The sequence below is a fragment of the Besnoitia besnoiti genome, chromosome II (genome assembly GCF_002563875.1).
Source record: "Besnoitia besnoiti strain Bb-Ger1 chromosome II, whole genome shotgun sequence".
Classification (NCBI taxonomy): Eukaryota; Apicomplexa; class Conoidasida; order Eucoccidiorida; family Sarcocystidae; genus Besnoitia; species Besnoitia besnoiti.
In genome coordinates, this window is record NC_042357.1 from 5,099,478 (window position 1) to 5,118,448 (window position 18,971).

The 18,971-nt window shown below is 54.7% G+C and overlaps 2 protein-coding genes across 2 annotated transcripts; one reads left to right on the forward strand and one right to left on the reverse strand.

Moving 5' to 3' along the window:
• Positions 1–3,901: 3,901 nt before the first annotated feature.
• BESB_040620 (GDA1/CD39 (nucleoside phosphatase) family protein) lies at positions 3,902–8,128 on the forward strand (the record flags this gene model as incomplete). The annotated part of the gene is made up of 5 exons (XM_029362648.1): positions 3,902–6,027; positions 6,469–6,546; positions 6,911–7,073; positions 7,437–7,639; positions 7,924–8,128. 5 exons carry the CDS (start codon positions 3,902–3,904, stop codon positions 8,126–8,128), a joined length of 2,775 nt encoding a protein of 924 aa, XP_029221613.1.
• Positions 8,129–10,578: 2,450 nt separating this feature from the next.
• Positions 10,579–18,226, reverse strand: BESB_040630 (uncharacterized protein; the record flags this gene model as incomplete). Its single annotated transcript, XM_029362649.1, has 4 exons — positions 10,579–10,909; positions 11,119–12,677; positions 12,705–15,344; positions 16,259–18,226. 4 exons carry the CDS (start codon positions 18,224–18,226, stop codon positions 10,579–10,581), a joined length of 6,498 nt encoding a protein of 2,165 aa, XP_029221614.1.
• Positions 18,227–18,971: the final 745 nt, after the last annotated feature.

Here is an 18,971-nt window from a genome sequence, read left to right on the forward strand (position 1 = left end):
AGTGTGACGGCAATCGGTTCGTGGCTAAATCGACTAGAATCTCTATAGTGCCAGCCAGTTTCGTCGCCGGGTCGGCGAAGGCGTGTCATCCCTGGTGTTGATCTTTTTTTTTGAAGTCAGCTGATCATCTGTGACCTGGACGTCATCTGCTCGGCGGTGACGCGGCGGTGTCGGGGGCCAGAGGCGGCGCTATCACTGTCAGGGGCCAAGGGCGCCCCCAGCGTGACATATGCATATATACTCAATGTACGTATATATTCATGTGGATGGGCCTTTCGGAGATGTGGTCTCAAAAGAGAACAAGGCCTCAGCAGCTAATCTGCGTCTGTCCGGTGGGGAGCTGTGGGCCGCGCATAAAGACGAAAAGGACTAGCGCATTCGATCTGTAGTGCTTGATACTGGTTCGAAGAGAGACTAGCTGCACCGAAAGCCACCAAGCTTTGCGGTTTTCTCGAGGGACCACGACGTCAGCAGCGCTGCCCGCCGTATTGGATATGAATCAGAGTGAACGCGGAGACTGTCAAAGAGGACGGGGGGCCCCCATCAGTTCGTTTCTCCTTGATTTCGTTTGTCTGGGCACGCACGAACGGCCGGAGAAGGGCGCGCGCGGGGAGCGGGTAGTTTGATGCTAATTCGGGCTGGACGTTGCAGGCGAAGCCGCTGGAAGTGGCGCGTCCCCAGGTTCCATGCAGTGAGCGAAGTGGTGGCGAATCTGTCGATGTCTTTTCTCGAATGCGTCATTTCAGAACTCTCACTGACGCCGGTAATATATTGGACGCAGCCCGTCGGTTACGAGTGACACCACGTGAGGGAACACTATTGGCTGTGTTGCAGGCTAGAAAACATCGCTTCCTGTAGACGCGGTCGAGCAGAGACTGTCAAGAACCCTTTCACTCTTCTGTTTGCTGCGTGTCAGTCTGAGGTGCTCCCACATGGAAAAAGATCAGAGAGAGACTCCCCACACTCGCTCAAAGTGTGTGTCAGATTCCGCCTTCTGGCACATGCGTGAAGCGTGGTTGCCATAAGCCAGTGTCCCGTGATACACGTACAGGTACCAGCAGTGGCGGCTGGGCCACCAGCCACAGCTGCGTAGCTTCGCTCACCACCGGTGTGCTTAGGTCCAGGATTCTGTCTGTTCTGCTTTTTTTTTGCATGGTGGGGGCACCCAACGGATGCACAAGTACCGTAAATGCGGTGTACGTTCGCGTGCCTCAGCGTGCCCTGAACAGTCTCGCTCCGCAACCTGGTGGACGGCCTGCTGCCGTGTCGCTGCATAATGTGAAAGCTTGCCGAGGCTAGGTAGACAGGCTGCTGGAGAAAGAATTAGGACTGCAATGGAGATAGAGCACTGACAGACCGGTTGTCATATTACTGGCGGAAGGAGCCTCTACACTGAGGGGGCAGAACCCTAGAGGAGGGTGCAAAGGTTGGATCAGTTGGCACTGCCAAGTTCAAGACGAGGGCGCCCACCCTAGTCAACCCGTGATGATGTTGCGTCGTTGAGGGAGGTTTCCCTGTGATACTCGTTTCCGTTGCCCGCATGTCCCTTCCAGTCACTGGAATGGTCATAACTCGTGGGTGAGCTTCTCGCACGCTGGTGAATCTGCCGTGTAGGTTTGACGTGGAGAAAGTCCTAAACGAGAACGGGCCTGAAAACCTCAAAGTCAGATCATCTGCATCGGTATACGCCACCGCCCCAGTTAGTGACGGCCACGATTGGTCGGGGCGCTGCCATGGGCAGGCGGTTCGAGTTGCCTTCGCACTCTTCTTCAAATAGAAGTTCGTCTGTAGGGCCCATCATCCGCCCTACCGGTTCGCCGCGTTCAGTCGCTGGGCGCCCAGCAATACAACGATGAGAAACGCTGATACGATTTGATACTATCGTGTGGGGTTGGTGTTGTTTGGATTTTCACCTGCAGAGCTCGTACATTTTGCTGTAACGAAGAAAAACAGGCAGTGAAGCGATAGTGCGCAACATAGACAGCGACTATGCGTGCTTGAATGCATGGACTACTTGTTCGATTCGGCTGCCGGAGAACAGGCGTTCTGCTTCGCAGGTTTGGACTGGCACGGCTTTGAATATGCGTCCGTACTGCGTGATGGCGTCGGTGGCGCGCTGCGGTTCACGGCGGAGAACGCTGTGCATGTGAGTTGGTTCACGCCTCGTATTTCCGGGATAGTGGGTGTCTACGATGAAATGTTCTCTGCTCCAAAAGCGCTTCGTCAGCTACATTACCACTTGTTGTGTGTAGACAAGTTCCGGGGCTTTCCGCCACCACCGCCGCGCTCCGTAGTTGCGTTGAGTCAGGTGCACACTACTGCATCGAGTGCCGCCGCCAAGTCTCCGCGCACGGAAGACATTGACTGGGCGAGTCGCACACAGTGTAATGCAAACACTCACCTACGCTGCCAATGGAAAAAAAACTCAGTGCCATAACACCGAAAGCACCGGCCTGTGCAATTTGGAGAGGCGTTCTTGCCATTCGGATATCAAGCATAGGTTTCTACCGATCCTGGCACACAGCCATGCCGTTGCGCTGTGCGCTGGCATCCTCCACGGCGCAACGCGCATCGACTCCAGGCGGGCGGTGCCTCGCCTTACTTATTCTTCGACATATGTAATTTTTTCCTTCAGCCTGCGCACTGTTTTTTTGTCTTGGTTTTGCTGCCTTTTGTTTTGCATTGATGGCGCAGTTGCAGTGCCGAGCGTAAAGTCGGGATGTTGGATCCATGGGAAGGCATGTTACATGCATTCCTGTTAGGTACGCCTTTGTAGAGAGTTAAGCCACCCTACCTAGGTAACCTGGGCTCCTTCGCCGACTCCGCGTCATTGTCTGGTCGGCCTCTTTTAGTGGGCCGTGACCAGCAAAGTCGCCTTCTCACGCGTCGAGCCGCGAGGCGTTCATGCTTGGGGTCTAACCCGGTCAGCAGCCTTTTTCTACAGTGCTAGCAGCCGAAGGCGGGCGGGGCCGGAGCCGATGGCGTGGCGCCGGGGAGTGTAGGAGCTTTCTGGGGCTTTGAGTTTACCACGGCTTAGAAGGGCTATTTGCCAGCGCCTGTTGGCATTGCACCGCCGTCTGATTCTGCCGCGGAACGCCTACGGGAGCCCGTCCCGCCTCGCCGCCACCCGTCTTCGCTCGCGCTGGAAAAGTGAGCTAGGAACGGTTTGCCGCTACAGTGAGCCGGAAGCAGGTCTTGAGCCCTCTGACGGTCGCATTTTGCACCTTTGAAGCACGGGCTGTGATCTCCTCTCTCACTGCTTTTCCATTGTATCTCGCCAGGGCCGTTCTCCTCTGCACGCCGTACTCAGGGTCGACCTAAAGGACTACGTCCGTATGCGGAGCCACTGACGCGACCGGTGTGATTGGTAGAGGGGGTAGTCCGGCTACGCCGAAAGAGGCTTGATGTGTCAGTTGGACGCATCATTCAGGCCACGGTCCACCCATTTCCTCAAATATTTGCTAGGCGGCCACAGACGGAGTTGTGTCGACAGGGCTCTCCTCGGGTAGGGATGAGAGGGGAGATGAGAGAGGAGATACCCACACAGTGACGGAGCTGTCCAGTTTCGGGCATAGAGATCGAATCCCCTCAGCAGCGGCTACTCCCTCCTGCTCTTGTCATTTTTCATCAGGAGCAGGCTTTTGCCGCGCCAATATGAGGTGTGGAGTAGGCCGCATGCGACCATTGACTCCTTCCCCGGCATGTCCAGTATCTGTTTCCTTCAGTCTGCTCGCTACAACGGGAGCGTTCAACCTGATACCCCCGTGATTCTGGATACGATTTTCCATTCCGGGTGTCTCCGCACTAAATTCGCGCCGCACCAGGTATTGGCGAACGCGAGTGTGGGTCGTTTCGTCCTGATGAAGTTCTCTCCCTTTGGACTGGTGCAAGTTGCATCGTAATGTCGGGCGGAGACCGTGTGGCAGCTATTCACACGCGAGCACGCCTGGAGGATGCTCGAGACGATGGAGCTGCACGACATGGCCTCGCGTCTTCCTCCAGTCCTCGGGTCTCTCCTCATTTCTCATCGCCCTCAACCGCGTTGTTGGCAAGGTGGTGTTCTCCGGACGCTGTCCACGTAGAACCGTCCCACCCGAGTCGCTGGACAAACAGTGTCGAGGAATGTGGGGACGCCGCTGTTCCAGGCCCGCCTACATATCGTCTGCTTGACGTTGACGCCGCCGCCACGAACGCGAGGCCTTCTTTGCTTTCCGCCCGCACAAGCGGCCGCTGCTCGGCCGCACACCTGCGGCACGGTATGCCCGAGAGCTACTTTGAAGCGCCTTCGCAAGGCAGCTTCCACAGGGCAACTTCCTCGAATATTTTGGACATGCGATGCGGTGCTTTTTGGAAGGAAGCTTTTTGGTGGGTCCTCGCACCCTTGTTATTCCTTTTTCTTTGGCTCGTGTGGTCCGCCACCACATCTATCTACTCTTCAGAGCAATCTCGCGTGGACTACGGCATTGTGATCGACGCCGGCTCCCATGGAACTCGTCTCACAGTCTTTCGTTGGCCAGCGAGGCGATTCGATCCCCGCCATCCTCTAACTGGGCCTGTAACGATTCCTCAGGCCGTCTGTGACGCTACACCCGGTCCGGAGCTTAGCAACTTCACGGATGGCTTCTCTGATGCGCGGCGCCTCTTTAAATCCATGCTGGATGAGGCCCAGTTATGTCTGACGCGCCGCAGCGTGCCGGTGTCTTCCTGGGGAGAAGTTCCACTCTTTGTGAAAGCGACAGGAGGCATGAGGAACCTGAGTCAAGCAACCCGAGACGCAGTCATGGCCAATCTCAGAGAGGCGCTCATGGACCCGACCCTAAATCCGTTCAGATTCCATCCAGCTTGGGCTCGAGTCATTTCTGGAGAGGAGGAAGGTATATACGGCTGGCTCGCAGTCAACAGTGTTCGAGGCAGCCTCTCGGCGGACCCAGAAAAGACCGTCGGGGCACTTGATATGGGAGGCGCATCCACGCAAATTACATTTTCGCCTGTCCATACGTCTGTTCTGGAGGACTTCAACGCGGTGCACCTGGGCGACACATCGATTCACTTGTACTCCCACTCTTACCTCGGTTACGGCTGGTCGGACTCGTTAAATCGTGTCAGCACCATCCTGGGCGCAGAGACGCTCCTTCAGCGTCTCCGAGAGGATCCGGAGTTCGTGAGGTCCGCGCTGAAAAAGGCGCAGGCTGGTCGCGCGTCCGGCCCGGACTCCTCGCTTGCCTCGTCGGTCCGCCGCACCGCCGTGGGCCTGACCGGGGAATCGAGGCGTCCTCAGGCCAACGCAGGGGACCACAGGCCCCTCTCCCGCCGCCGAGAGAAAGAAGACGCCGAGCAGCAACTCCATCTCGCGGCTGTACATCCCTGTCTGCCCAGAGGGAGTGTTCGCTCCTTCCAGATGCCGTCTCTGGCTTACCCAGAACGCCGTTTCTATGCCGACATGAATATCGGGCAAATCGCAGCTTTCATGAAAGCTGCCGCGTACACAAAAAACGACATCATGAAAACGGTCAAGTCCATGGCGCCATACGGCGTCGAAATGCGGCACGCCCTTCAGGACATGCAGCCTCTCTCCCGCACTCCATCGGCAGCAGTTTCCTTTGCTGCGGGCGGTACATCTGATCAAACGCCACCCGACGTGGATGCTGCGGGGAGATCGGAGTCTGCGAAACCGCCATCTCAGGTCCACGAGGAAACAGGTACAGAAGGCGCAGACACGCGGAAGAGTTTACCACGCCACAGACGCTCGGCAGCAGATGAGGAGAAAACCGGCCCGGAGGAAGGGGAGCATGGCAAAGGAATGCAGCGCGAAGAGACGCCCGAAGATGCAGGAAGGAAGAAGGCGGCAGACTCCGGACGAGAAGGAAGCCAGGAAGCGGATGCGAAACTGCAGGAATATGAGGATGCTGCTGACAGAGGAACGCAGGGAGGCGTTGAAGTCACCTTAGACGTAAAGCCCAGGGTGGCATTCGTGATTCGCTTCGTTGGTAGTGGCGACTTCGAAACTTGTCGCAACATAGCCTACAAGTGAGTCGGCTAGCGTGCTTGAAAGTTTTGGCGAAGCTCCGGCATGCCAAGACTGAACGCTACGCTCAAAGCTAGCTGATACGTATTCCTCTCGTACCAAGGACTGGGTGAGACCCGCTGTCGTCACGTGTCTCTATGGAAAGGTAGGGCTGTATTTCCATGCACGTGCAGGGAGCCACACGTATCAGTCTAGGGGAACCAACGCGCCTTTCGTAAATCTCGAAGTGTGCTCCTTCTGTGCTACTGCAATTTCCACTGGACTGACAAAGCGCCCGTGGCAGTACCAGTCCATGTTTTCTTCGCGTGTAACAGCTCTTTCGAATCAATGGGGATGTATTATTTGTCCTGTGGGCAGCTTTCTTGAGGGTGAGATGCCCTAGCAGGCTCTTGGACTCGCTTTGCTGCTGTGCGTATGTTGCCATCACTTCCCTGTTGAAACAGGCTCTTCCATAATTCCCTCTGTTTCATCAACAGTTGCTCCTTCAACGGTGTGTACCAGCCCCGTCTGGAAGACAGCAAGTAAGTTCTAACGCAGGGGCGCTCTACTGCGAACAGTAGCATACCTCCTAAAGTTCTGGAATCCTGAAACTATTGGGTCGCGCGGTGCGTTTTGTGTGCCGGGCGTGTCACTTGACAGACATGCGTGACCTTTGGTTGTATGTAGCGATGTCCGCAGCTGTGCGGCAAGTCTAGATTCCGGTGTCCTCACGTGGTGTGTGAGCGCGTCGAATTTCAATCCGTTAATGCCTGGGACGGCAATGATCGGAAGCACTGGTTTTGCTGAAGCTTGTCCTGCTTTGATGTGGGGGACGAAATGGTGACTCCTACGTTAGTGTTATTCCGATAGTACTGTGCTACAAAGGGCCTTTCGGTCGTGAATCAGGTTTATCGCGTTCGGCCAGTACAGCAAGATTCACGGTGTTCTTGGACTGGATAATCCGCCGACTCTCTCTCAGTTCCTCGAGTCCACGGTTGCCATTTGCGGGCACCGCCTAAAACGCTTGAAGGCAATGAGGAAAAGGGGCTCCTTTCGCGCGTACGGAGATGTCAGTGCCAGGCAAAGCATGCGTCAAACAGACTTCATCGAGGGGCGTTCGAAATTCTGTCACTGCTCGGGCGTCCTTCCTCGTTCAATCAGATGATGTAACGCAAACGCGTTCGCTCCCGTCTCTTGTGGATGAGCACAGCAGATGTAACTGATCGGAAGAAGCGGTGTTTTGCGGCGGTGAATGAACACCCGGATTTGCGAGACTTGTGCTGGCTCTAGAAGGCCATTTACCGGCGAATGACGTATACTCCGTAACAATACTGTGGCCGTGGTGAAATAAACGCGCACCGGCAGCGTACTTGTATCCCGTTCTTGTACCTGTGAGTGCCCGCCTGTGCTGTTCTCATGTGTTTTTTTGCAGAGCTCTCTTCACAAGCTGTGCTGGAAGGCAGTGTGGAGCTTCGCCGTTTTGCGGCAGGGATTCGGCTTCCCTCTTGAATCGTCACAAATCTTCTTTGCCTCGCTCAACAGCACCGACGGCGAAAATGACTACGCCACGCCCGGATGGGCTTTGGGTTCAATGATCAGTGAAGTGAACTACTTCCCGTGGCAGGCCCCAGTGGAGTAAGCACTTTGAAGAAACCGCAGTCTACTCTGGAGTGCATATCTATGAACGTTCTAACTTTGCATACATATACAGTGAGAGCGACTCAGAAGAAGCCTTGTGCTTTCGGGAGGTGTTCAGACTTAGGACGCGGAGAAGATATCTTTGGTCTCTGTGGAGAGTCATAAAAGCTGAGTGGAAAGGCTAGCAGGAAACGAGAATGTGTCTGCATTGCCGTGCCAAATTTTCAATCGCGCTGGACTGCACTCGGCGCTCTTTACTTCGTATGTTGTTTTTTGCGCAGGCAATACCACGGTCTTTTTCACTTGGCGGCAGCTTTTCTCCTCATGTCTATCATTCTAGCTATCATCCTCTACCACGAGGTGTCATATCTGCGCAAGCGCCTGCAAAGAGCTGAGCAGTCCGCTGTCTATGAGACCGTCCTAACGGCAGCGGACTCTCCCCACTCTATGGGTGCGCAGCACCGCATTGACTGTGCACCGCCGTGAACCGCGCGCATTGGTTAGCATTTCTACCCCAATAATGCGCTCGGTGGCATTTAGCAATGTGAAATCCCTGTGGGCGGCAGCCCATCATAGCTTGGGGTGCGATCACGCACCGTAGAGCAATGAACGCGCGAGGTGGGGAGTAGAGCTGTATTCCGTTGTAGTCTAATGAGGCGCCAGCGAGTATTTTAAGACTAATTTATCGTACCGGCCCCTGTAGAATTTTCGAGTCAGCAGCTATGTAGGACGACCCGTCGTTGATGCGGTAAGGTCGATGTCAAGTGTGTGTCCGGCCTCTTACAAAAACTTCACGCCATTGGTGCCGCAGTGAACCCTCTCGGGCTCGGCTGCTTATCACAAGCTGAAGATGTCATGAAGTCGTCTTTGTCATGAAGTCGTCCTACAGCAGGGAGTCGAATGGCCGCGTCCCCTGGTGCTCACTACTCACAGCGCAACGTGAAAGGACAAACGTGGGCCGCTGTGAGTTGCCCTAAGTTCGAAGAGAGACTGGAAGTCTGCGAGACTATGCGGCATTCAGAATCCGGTACCCAGTTTTTTTAGCTCCGACAATACAGAGCCGCCGGCTATTGCAGAGGAGTTCGTTCACTGAGTCTCCAGGTCACACCGGAAGTTTGCTCGTTCCACAGTGTACGAGCGCAGAAAGATGTGGCTACACCATCGCAACGCAGTGAGGCAGTGTCTTCACGTAGACGTGATGCTGGTCGATCGCGTTTCAGCAGCATGAGTTCACCCCCGAGTAGAAAGCGGAAGGCCCCGGGGATGCCAGCTGCGGGAACGTGACACCCCAGCGCAAGGAGGGAGGCCCAGGCAAAAGGGTTTATCTGGCGCGCTCAGAGGCAAGAAGCGATCCCGAAGGGCCCCTCGAAAAACCTTAGACGGTCCCTGTCTTGCGGAAGTTAGGGCCGGGGTGCCGATTGATTTCCATGGTAGCTAGCTACCAAGAAAAGTCACTTGGGGCCTTGTGTCAGCGCAAACAAAGTAGCCGTAAAGCTCTCAGACTGCAGAGGGACGCACCCGCTGGTCGCCCTGCCCTGACAAAGGCCCCTTTTTTGGTGCAGACACTGGCGTTGCGGACAGTTGCTGCGCTTGGAGGTGTCTACTAGTAATTTTCGTGGCGCCCGGGACCCGTGCGTCGAGGGCTAACCATTGCATGCGTGCCATGCGTGTGTTCAGGTGCTCCTTGCATGTAACCAACGCACAGTCATGTTTTGCTAGTTCCCCTGCACCCTGTTTATCAGACGTTTCTTTGTTTGGTCGGGTGAGGCCACTAAGTTCTGTGCCAGAAGTGCCGCTCTCTCGTCGTGTGCCTGACTGAAGTCTACCGCTGGTGTTTGGGTCAGAGTGGGTCACCATTTCATAGCCGTTCAATCGAGCGGTCACAAAGTCGAGCTTTCTAACTGCGGTTTTGTTACCATGTCTATCTCCATCCAGATCTGAATCTCCTCATATCTGTATGATGTGACTTTGTCGTGGCCTAGGAAATGACTCGAAATCTCCCGGAGCTCGCTGGTTGGGCGAAAAAGTCACTGCAGCAGAGCTGGAATGGCACGTACGTACGGCTATCAGACCTCGCTGCAAAGCTACGCCTGCCAGACGCAAAGGGCGGATATGCTGGCCATCCTGCACCTCGCGACGAGGGTAGACAGCATATTGCATCTCTGGCAAATCGCCTACACAATGTAACGGAGCGGTTGATGGACGGCCCCTTTGCGAACGCCAGAGATGCGCCCGTCTTCAGGTTCAGCGGTGACAAATATTCCCATTGCTATGGAGCTCCCGATCGTGCTCCAAACAATGGCAGAGCTGGAAGAGCTGTTTTCCTCGCCGTTCTCGGAATTTCTGCGATGTCTCTAGTCGGTGGTCCCGTCTGGTTTATATTCTTTTACCAGAGTCACAAGGCGAAGTACGAGAAACTAGCTCGTGGAGAGGAGGATTTGTGAAGTGCACGGCTTCAATATCCTGTTGGGAAAAAAACGCAGAGTGCTCAGTCCGAACAGCTTTCATGTGAGCTCGGTGTCTAACGGGAGACCCCTTCGCTCTGGATAGCCCTACGGGTGCGCGGGTTTTGTGTTGTTCGTCGTTGTGGCAGAGGATTGGATGGTCTGCATTCAAGGAAACTGGGGGTTGAGAGCTCCGGAAGAGCTCGGCTTGTTACCTTGGAGTTAATGCGATAAATCAAGGGTGCCACTGTGCGCAGGAGTCTGAGCGTATCCTCCGTATGGTGTTAGAAGCAGGTGACTAACCACGCATATTATCGGTGTCGTTATGTCATTGTCTGCGTCGCCTTTCAACTGCGAGTTTTATAACTCTTTCCTTTTTGCTAAGGACTCGTGCTGGTCATGACACTCGCTTTTCGCATGTATCATGTCCGTTCCTTCACGTAACCACGAGAATGAGCTCTTGAAAACAGGTTAACTCACATGGTAAATCTGCTATCCAGGATTGTCCAGATGCCGCGGAGAGGAGTTTCTCGATGGAAATTGGCGAGCTTTCGTCGCGCAAATCTCTTTCGCTATCTCAAGAAGGGCGTACAGTCTCTGGCAGTTAGCTGGTCTTGTAGGACCCTGTAGAGAGTAGAGGCGTTCGAGTGTTCGGAGCAGTTCTGCGAGCTCGTCGACATCAGCTTCCGTCAGAGAAGTATCCTTCTTTTCTACTGTGTTGTCAGCTTGGTTTTCTTTGTCCGCCTTTTTCCTTGCCATTTTTCGGATGGCGTCAGAGTCCTTCTTTAAACCGTGAGCGTCCTTCTCAAGTATTTCCTGAACTCTGCATAGAAGACAGTGCCCAGTTAGGATTCCCCTCACAGGAGGCTGCAGCACCAGCTGCATTCTGTGCCAAGGTGCCTTTGTTTGACAGTGCACTCCGGCTTCGGAAAAGCTCTTGAACAATGAGGCCACACAATTGTGCTAGGTAGTTGCGCTTTATCTTCATTGTAATTCGCATTTTGGCTTGGCAGGCCTGCTTACACGCCTTACCTATGCATTGCTTTCACAGCCGCATACTGATTTCGCAGCCTCTCGGTCAGGCAGCTGTCGAACAGCCACATGCCGGTTTTCTCGGACTCGTCCATAAGATGTTGCAGTTCTTCCTTCTGGATTTCCTTTTGCATGTCGTCCTGCAGCATTTCACTTACCCTTGAGGCGACGTCCCTCCGGCTTCTCTGGAGGGTGCGTAGAGATTCGCGTTTTTGTTCAAGGGAATCATGGTAGAACAGAGGCATTCCTCTAACTTTCTCGTCGCTTTCTCGTGGGACATCACCGCTGCGGACCGAAGTCCGCTCTATTGAATCTCGCAGAGCTGCTACCCTCTCAGCCGTCGCGGTGTTCTTCGCCCGGCGTATCTCTGGAGGCGTGGGTGGCGATGTGGGTGAGAAGCCAGCGGATTTGAGGCCGTCATCTCGGCCGGTCGGCGTACCCGCCAGGAATACTCCTGGCACAGTAACCGTCCTCTCCGTATACCGTGCTGAAAGTTTCTGTATGAACTCGGAGATAGTGGTATTCCGATGAGGCGTGCTCGTAAGAGGTCGCCTTAAAGCCCTACATCCATGTGCGGGCGTCTGTTCCTTGACCCCCTCAAGGGAACCTGTTTGGCCGTCCTTCCTTTGATCATCACCTCCCCACCTCGACAGTTTGCTTGCGGGCGACTTCTGTGCCGCTCCCTGTCTCCGTGCGTCTCTGTCGCCACCACTTGCTTTATTCCTCTTGTCGTTGTTCGCTGCTTTGGTGATCCTCGTCTGGCGACCTCCCGCGCTCATTTCCTCCGCAGCATCCTTTGGAGAACAACGAAGAGGCGCTGCGCCGCTACGCAGTAACATAAGAAACTGGGCAGCGTTCACACTTCCTGTCTTCGCCGGGTCTAGTTCGGAGAAAAAGAACTCCTGGAGCTCCGTCCTGGTTGCCTCAGTCGCGTCTTGTAGAAGTTTGCACTCTGAAAACGCTGCTATGGTAATGGCTTCTGAAGAACTGCAGCCCATCGAAAAAGCATCGGCAGTATCTTCTGCGACGACGACATCCGAGCGGACCAGTGCGCGAAGGAGCTGCAACTCTGTCATCTCTAGGTTCCACAGCACGGCCTGGCGGAATGCAGCGAGAGAAGTCAATGCGTCAGGGGGGTCAACTTCCTCAGGCACCACACGCTTCATGTTCCTGGCCAGAAACGCGTTCCGGGACTTCTTAGCTCTCTCCGCCCGAGTCGGGTCGCTTTCGCTCCAGAGTGCGAAGAGCTTTCTTTCGAAGTCCTCTCTACACACATCTTCAGCAACCTCAACCTCTGCGGTCGCCGCCACGTCGAGCCGCCAGGAACCCCCGTCAAGAGGTACCGCCGCTCGAAACCGCTCAGCTGACGCTGTTTCGGTTGCACGAATATCCCTCACCCATCTCTCCGGCAAGGATTCTGGACTACCCTCTATCGTTGCGCCTTCTCCGGTAGTATCATAAGTATCATCGCAGGTAGCGAGAAACGAACACGCCGAATCCTCTCTGTCGGCCTGCCCCGAAGGCGGGATGCTGTGGTCCTGCATCACAGTATGTCGGGCCTCGCACTCCGGAAAATGCGTCCCAACAACTTGACCTCTCGTTGAAACACTCTTTCTTGCGGTAACCTCAATCACATAATCGCACCCAGGATCCAGCTGGACGTGGGGGAAGGTTACGATCTGCCGTCCCGTGGACTCTATCAAAATCTCTTCTAGAGGCGCACGGGGGTGGGCGAAATCCAGAGCAACGGAGGGCATTCCAGCTACATTCCGATTACTTTCGTACCCTGCGAGGCGCCCCGCTCCTGCCGGCGGAACAGTGGCGTTCGCGTTTCTTAACTCGCGGCTGCTTGTCGCAGCAGATTCACGCGAAGCCGGTCCGGGCGAAACGGCCTGATTACTACTGCGTCCTCCTGGCTGCTGAGTCGGCGGGCGCGGCGTTACGAGAGGGAGGCCGCTGGTGGCGGCCACCGGCGTAGGAGACTTTTGGCTCCCCTCGAGAGGGGCTGAGTCTGAGAGTGGCCGACGGTGGATTAGAAGGATCCTGGCGTGAAGGACAATTCTGTCGAGTTGTTGCACGGTAACACTCAGGGAAGCACTGACTGGTTGTAGACCTTTTGGAGACATGCGTTCTCGGAGGACGATGTTGTCTCCATTCGTCACTGTGCCGTCGGACCAGGAAGCTCTAAACGAAACGCTGCTGACTGCCAAGCGTATTCGAGAGGGGGGCGGTTGATGCGGGTAGCCGTCACCATCCTGCTCTTCCGGTTGTCCTCTGTCACTTCTTCTCGTACTTCCCTCGACTTCCAAATCGCGTGAACCGATACCCACAGAGAAACCGAGGGCAGGACTGGGCGGCGGGAGCGCCGACTCCAGTATAAGCAGAAACCTATGTGGCTGTGCTTCAGGGTGACCACTAGTTTTGGTGGAGGTCGGCTCATCCCGCTTTGCTAGCGGATCCTGCCCGTGGCTTCGCGGTTTAGTCAGTTCGTTCAGATCGATGCAGATTAGCGGGCAAATTGGAAGTTGCCTAAGATCGGGCTGGAGTCCACCTCCCCTCAGCTCCGGTCGCGCTGCTGCGGAGTAAGCGGCTTCAACGACGGCGTCGAACTTGAAGGAGTTTTCTGAGAGCCTTGACGTCCCCTCGGGTGCCCGTTCTGTGTTCGCCGGCAACTCGGTGCGGTGCTGACCAATTGAGAGCCGGAGGTAAGGGGCCAACCCTCCATGTGGAAGATTTAGAGTTACAAACAGGGTAGGGAAGAGTGAGGTGCTGCAGTCACGAGTATCTTCGTGTGAGCGCGAAGCACTGCCAGCTGCTCCGCTAGATTGCCACGAACCACCTTTGAGAGAAAATCTCGGATGGACCTCCAGCTCTGCCTTGAACCAGACATTATACCAGGAACCCAGCAGAGCGTTTTCTGGTACAGCAATGAAAAACTCTTGCATCTGAATTCCGTGGGCCATCATCAGATAGTCTTCAATGGACATGAATTCGCATGAGGTGCCTCTCGTCGACTCCGTAGGGTGGCTTTCCTTTGAAGCGGGCTGGACGTCTGCCGCGTGCTTCTTTCCCTGTTTCATCGATGCGCCGCCTCCGGAGGGGAGACTAGGCACCTCGAGCTCGATGCTGTCTTTCGCACATTTGTCAGACAGCCAGTGGACTCGCAAAGCGCCGCTTCCTGCTGGGGAGTCCAGCCAGAAGAAGAACGCGTGTTTTCCTGGGCTGAGGTTGAGCTGAATTTGTGCTCGAGAGGAAGCATCGAGGGGGAGGAATCTGGGGCCGCCACATATCTCCAGTGCATATGCGGTGGTTGGACGCGCCGCAAACGAAGCGCAGCATAGATGGCCATCCGAGCTATGTGCAAGAAACCGTTTTTTTCCGCGATATGACCTACCTTTCCCCCGCTGCCATCCTTCCAGGTCTGCTTGCTCTGCACCCCAGAGCTCAATTCCTTGCACCACCGCGTTGCGCAGTTCTGGCCCGAGCAAGGGCATAACTTCCTCGCCCTTCAGACAACCGAGACGTTCCCACACAGATCTTTGAGAACCCGTATGCTTCCAGTGCCGGCGGACGAACGCCACACTCTGTATGATACAGACCCCGCCCACATAGCGTCGCATGGTATCGGCTTGCGCTGCAGTCCTGCTTCGGCCGTCAGCTGTTCTCCCGTTTTGCGGCAGGTGTGTGGAGAGCGCGTGCTTCGGGATCTGGTCCGCCACGCGCATGAGTTCAGTGCCTGCGGTGGTGATAGGTGGCTGGGCGTCAAACTCGAGAAGGACTGGAATCGGCGAAAGCTGACCTCGTGGGATGCAGCGGGTCATTGGTGGACGTTCTTGAGGCTCGGGACATGTCGGGTCACTCTGACCGTTCTGCCGTGTTTGCGATTCCACCTCACTGTGCCCTCTGTCTCCCTTCTTTTTCCGTGTAGTGTACCCTGTCTGAACGTTCATACAGCAAACTGCTGCGCGCAACGGAAATTCTGCAGGAAGCACACCCTGCTCGTAATCGAAGAAGTCGCTCGAGGATACCGTCTTGAATTCTGTCCCTGGAATATAGATGTACAAGTGGGCTGATCGGCAAAGCTTAATCAACCTCTCCCACATGACCCATTCAGTTCCATCGTATGTGATGCCATCCGCTTCAACCAGCTCATACATGGTCTCGGGGGGCCATGGCATTTGGTGGCGTTGGATTATTTCCGTCAGTGCAGACCCCGGCGGTTTTGCCTGCGCATAAAGCAGGTCACCAATTCACGCTAGAGTTTGGCGTCTAAATACGTCTGTCCGCTTGATCGAGTCCCCAGATAGCAGATTGCTTCGGTTCACAAGGGGAAGAGAAGAAAGCGCCCGAGGTGAGGCAGCTAAAAAATAAAAAATCCCCATTACATTGACGACATAACTTTCGTGGGCGGGTTCATAGTGCGTTGGAACCTCTGATTAACAAGCTCGAAGCACGAGTTGGTCGCGGCCTACGGAACTGAAGGGCTAAGTACTGCGATATTCGTGTTTGGCGAACGGCTAGCTGGTATGCCAACCCAGCGAATGACGCCGAATGAGCGAGAAGGGTCCATGAAACGATCAGCTGTGTGCTCATCTTCGTGAACGGAAACATTACAACTCGCCACTATAGCTCGTAAAATCATGACTGAGGCCGGCTCTGACACGCCGCACGCAGGCTTCATTCCTCGACCGCCAGTCTCAGGGAGTTGTGGTCGCATGTAACACAAGTGACGATCACAGGTCGAATAAAGGACGAGCGGAACTAGCTTTGTAGGAAGTGCGCGATCTACTGTCCAATGTCGGGACCAGCCTTTACAATCGAGTCAAAAACCTAGTCTACAGTATAGCTGAAAGCGAGACCAGTAGCGCTGCTAATACCAGCGAATCACGGGGCGAACCACGGCAACCCGCAGCCCGAAAACCCTTCTCTGGTAGAATCTTCGGGACACATCGCTTTTTTTTTCTTAGAAGAAGAACCAGGACACAGAGCGCCCGGCATAGTCAAGGACGCAACTTGAGTGACAGTTTCTGACTAGGTTCTGCATCATGGATGGCGTTTTCTAATAGTGCCACCGCGCTCGAGAACGTTCGTATTTACTGCTATTTCCTTCTCGTTCTGGCATTCGAACGTACGACTTTACCTTGGGTGGAATCCACCCTCCGCCTGCATCGAGTTGTTTGTTAAGCTTTGGCACATGTCCATCATGGGCAACAGCGGCTCCGCTTGTGGGCTTGACTGAACTCGTGGCCGAAGATCCCAAGCCGAATGCGGTGCGGCCAAGAAATACAGACGAGTCTCCCAAAGTAACTTCAGGCAGAGGGTGCGGAAGGACATCCCCAAAGAAATGGTTCAAGAGTTTCCCCCAGGGTTGACACATAACGACAGAACCATTGACACCCCGTCGGAGCTCGTTAACTCTCCGCTGTGTTTCCGCATGAGCTTTCTCAGCCATGATCTCTGCTCGATTTGCTGGATGGTCAGCGCTCACGAGGGAGAACACACCACCATATTCCTCTTCGCAGTCTGCGTCTACCCATGATAGGGAGGACCCGCCAGCGCAGGATTGCTCTGGGGCTGTTGCAGGTGGTGCATCTTGGGTATCAGCGGCAGACCTTACTGGACCATTTCGACCTCCCTGTTCTTCGGGATGAAATCTCTTCAGAGCGAAAGCTGTGTTTCGCAAACAGACTTGTGGTCTTCCTGTGGAATCGGGGCCCAAATCGCATAGTAGAAAGGAAATGCCTCCGGCTGTGGAGTCTGCGGCGCATTCTTCCGTGCTATCGCTGCCGCCGATACCCTGGATCTCTGTAGCCCGAATCTTGATGCTGGCCCAGAAGCCTTTTGTCAAAAAGCGACGGACGGTACTGATTGTCAGCGGATACATTATCTGTCTTCTTCCACTGAGGGCCTCGATAATCGGGGTATCCGGGACGCCGTAAGCTATTTCTCCCTGGAATGCCTTCCATATTGCTTTGGTAAGCAATAATGGCCAGAGCTCGTGTATGTGCGGGTCTCGGCAAGACATAGGCGCGAGAGGCTTGTTCGAGGCATCACAAGGAATGCGGTCATCAATCTCCACCCAACGCCATTGGGAATGCAAGAACAATTTGACATAGTATAATCCTTGTGGATTGTAGAGAGGCCAGCCAGACTCAGACTGAGGATAGATTAGTTCCCACAAGAATTGTCCCTTAGGAAGGAGGACAGCATTGTCAGCGATCAAGCGAAACGCGGATGTAAGTCCAGCGACCCAATGGGGAGCGTTCGGTTCCAATGTAAAGTTACTAACATTACGAGATAAAAACGCATCGAGCCCCACAACGACACTCTGGGTATCTCGGGCGGTGCCTGTCAAGATAGCTTCCAGGTCTACATGAGCCAGTAACCTATCATCGATAGCACATTTCATAGACGCTTCCGAAATTCCTCCTCCAGCTTTCCCAGCCGCAGCTGCTTTATCAACTGCTGCTGAATGGATCGGCCCAGATGTACTGGAGTCGCCCTTTGCTGTGTCTGAATACTGTCTCTCCCCGTTTCGAACCAAGCCTTGCTGCAGGTTGTTTCCGGCATAACTTTCGACAGAACGTGGTATTCCCCCTTTTCTCTGCAAGGAAACGTAGACAGAGTCATTTTCTCGCCCGTCGGAAGCTTCAAGTTTCGAGCGGTTGCTGCCTGTCCTTCCTGCACGCGGTTTCTGTTTAGTGCCCGAATCGTTAGGCACGTCGTGTGCTGTCCCTGAGACACCTGGCGGGGCGACCGGAGGAGACGTGAGTGGGTAATCCTCAGTAGGGCTGGTGGAGTCCCAGCAAGCCGGCGCTCTCTTCCAACCAACTGTCCGTCCTCTTATCTCCTCGGGAACTGATCTGAGAAGGAACTTCGTATCGACAAAGCATTTTGCTGGCTCCCCAGAAGGGGGACTCATAAATTCTGCTGTGAGCGTTGATGTCCGGACTTCTTGCAGGGTCTTGGACGTTTCTGGCACAGTGAAGCCAGGGAACGTGCACGGCAATGGTGGCCATGGCTCTGGTCGCGGTGCAGACTGGAGGGGGACTCGGCTTCGCCTGGCTGACAGGCTTCGATCAGCGGTGCTTCTGAGATTCGAAGCCATCTCACCTTCCGCTCACGAAGGATTCCCAATGAGAAAATGACCGTCGACACGTTACAACTGTCGTCACGGCAGTGATACTCTTGCGACAGACGACCGCGTCTACCTTATCAGCAAATACCCGTGGACTGAGAAATTCACTTGGCGGCTGTCCCACGACTACGCGCTCTCTTGTGGATTCTCTTTTTTTCTGTGCCTGCGTGGTGTTCTGCGCATGCAATCCGCTGCAGGCGAATACTTCACGTCGGGTAGCGTGGCAGGGATAAGGACGACGAATGACGGCAAAATCAGAATTGACAACGAGGCAGTACAAGGGTACCAGCGATGCTACCTCGGATTAGCACACCTCTTATAAGGGTGACGAGTCTGGCAGGTGCCATCTAACTACGTATCAACACTTTGCATGTGTAACCCGGAATGACTGTTCAGTTCATACTCTCTCGGCCGAAGGGCCTGAAAATTTTATGTTCATAATGAGCATCTTCAGAGCTTTCGTACGACGAATATGACCCTCATTTGCTGATGTTTTTTGGAGGGACGATGACACCATTCAGCACAGACTGAGGCGGACAAGCGTCATTACTTCCATCGTAGGCATTGATCACATAACGATTGCGGGGATGTTTAGGACTATGGTCTCTTATTCACGGGGACAAATCTCCAGTCTTTTTTTCATACCGATGTCGGTATGAAAAAATGTTTTATTGCACATCCGAGAAATCTGAGTCTACGAAGGGAGACCTAAAGC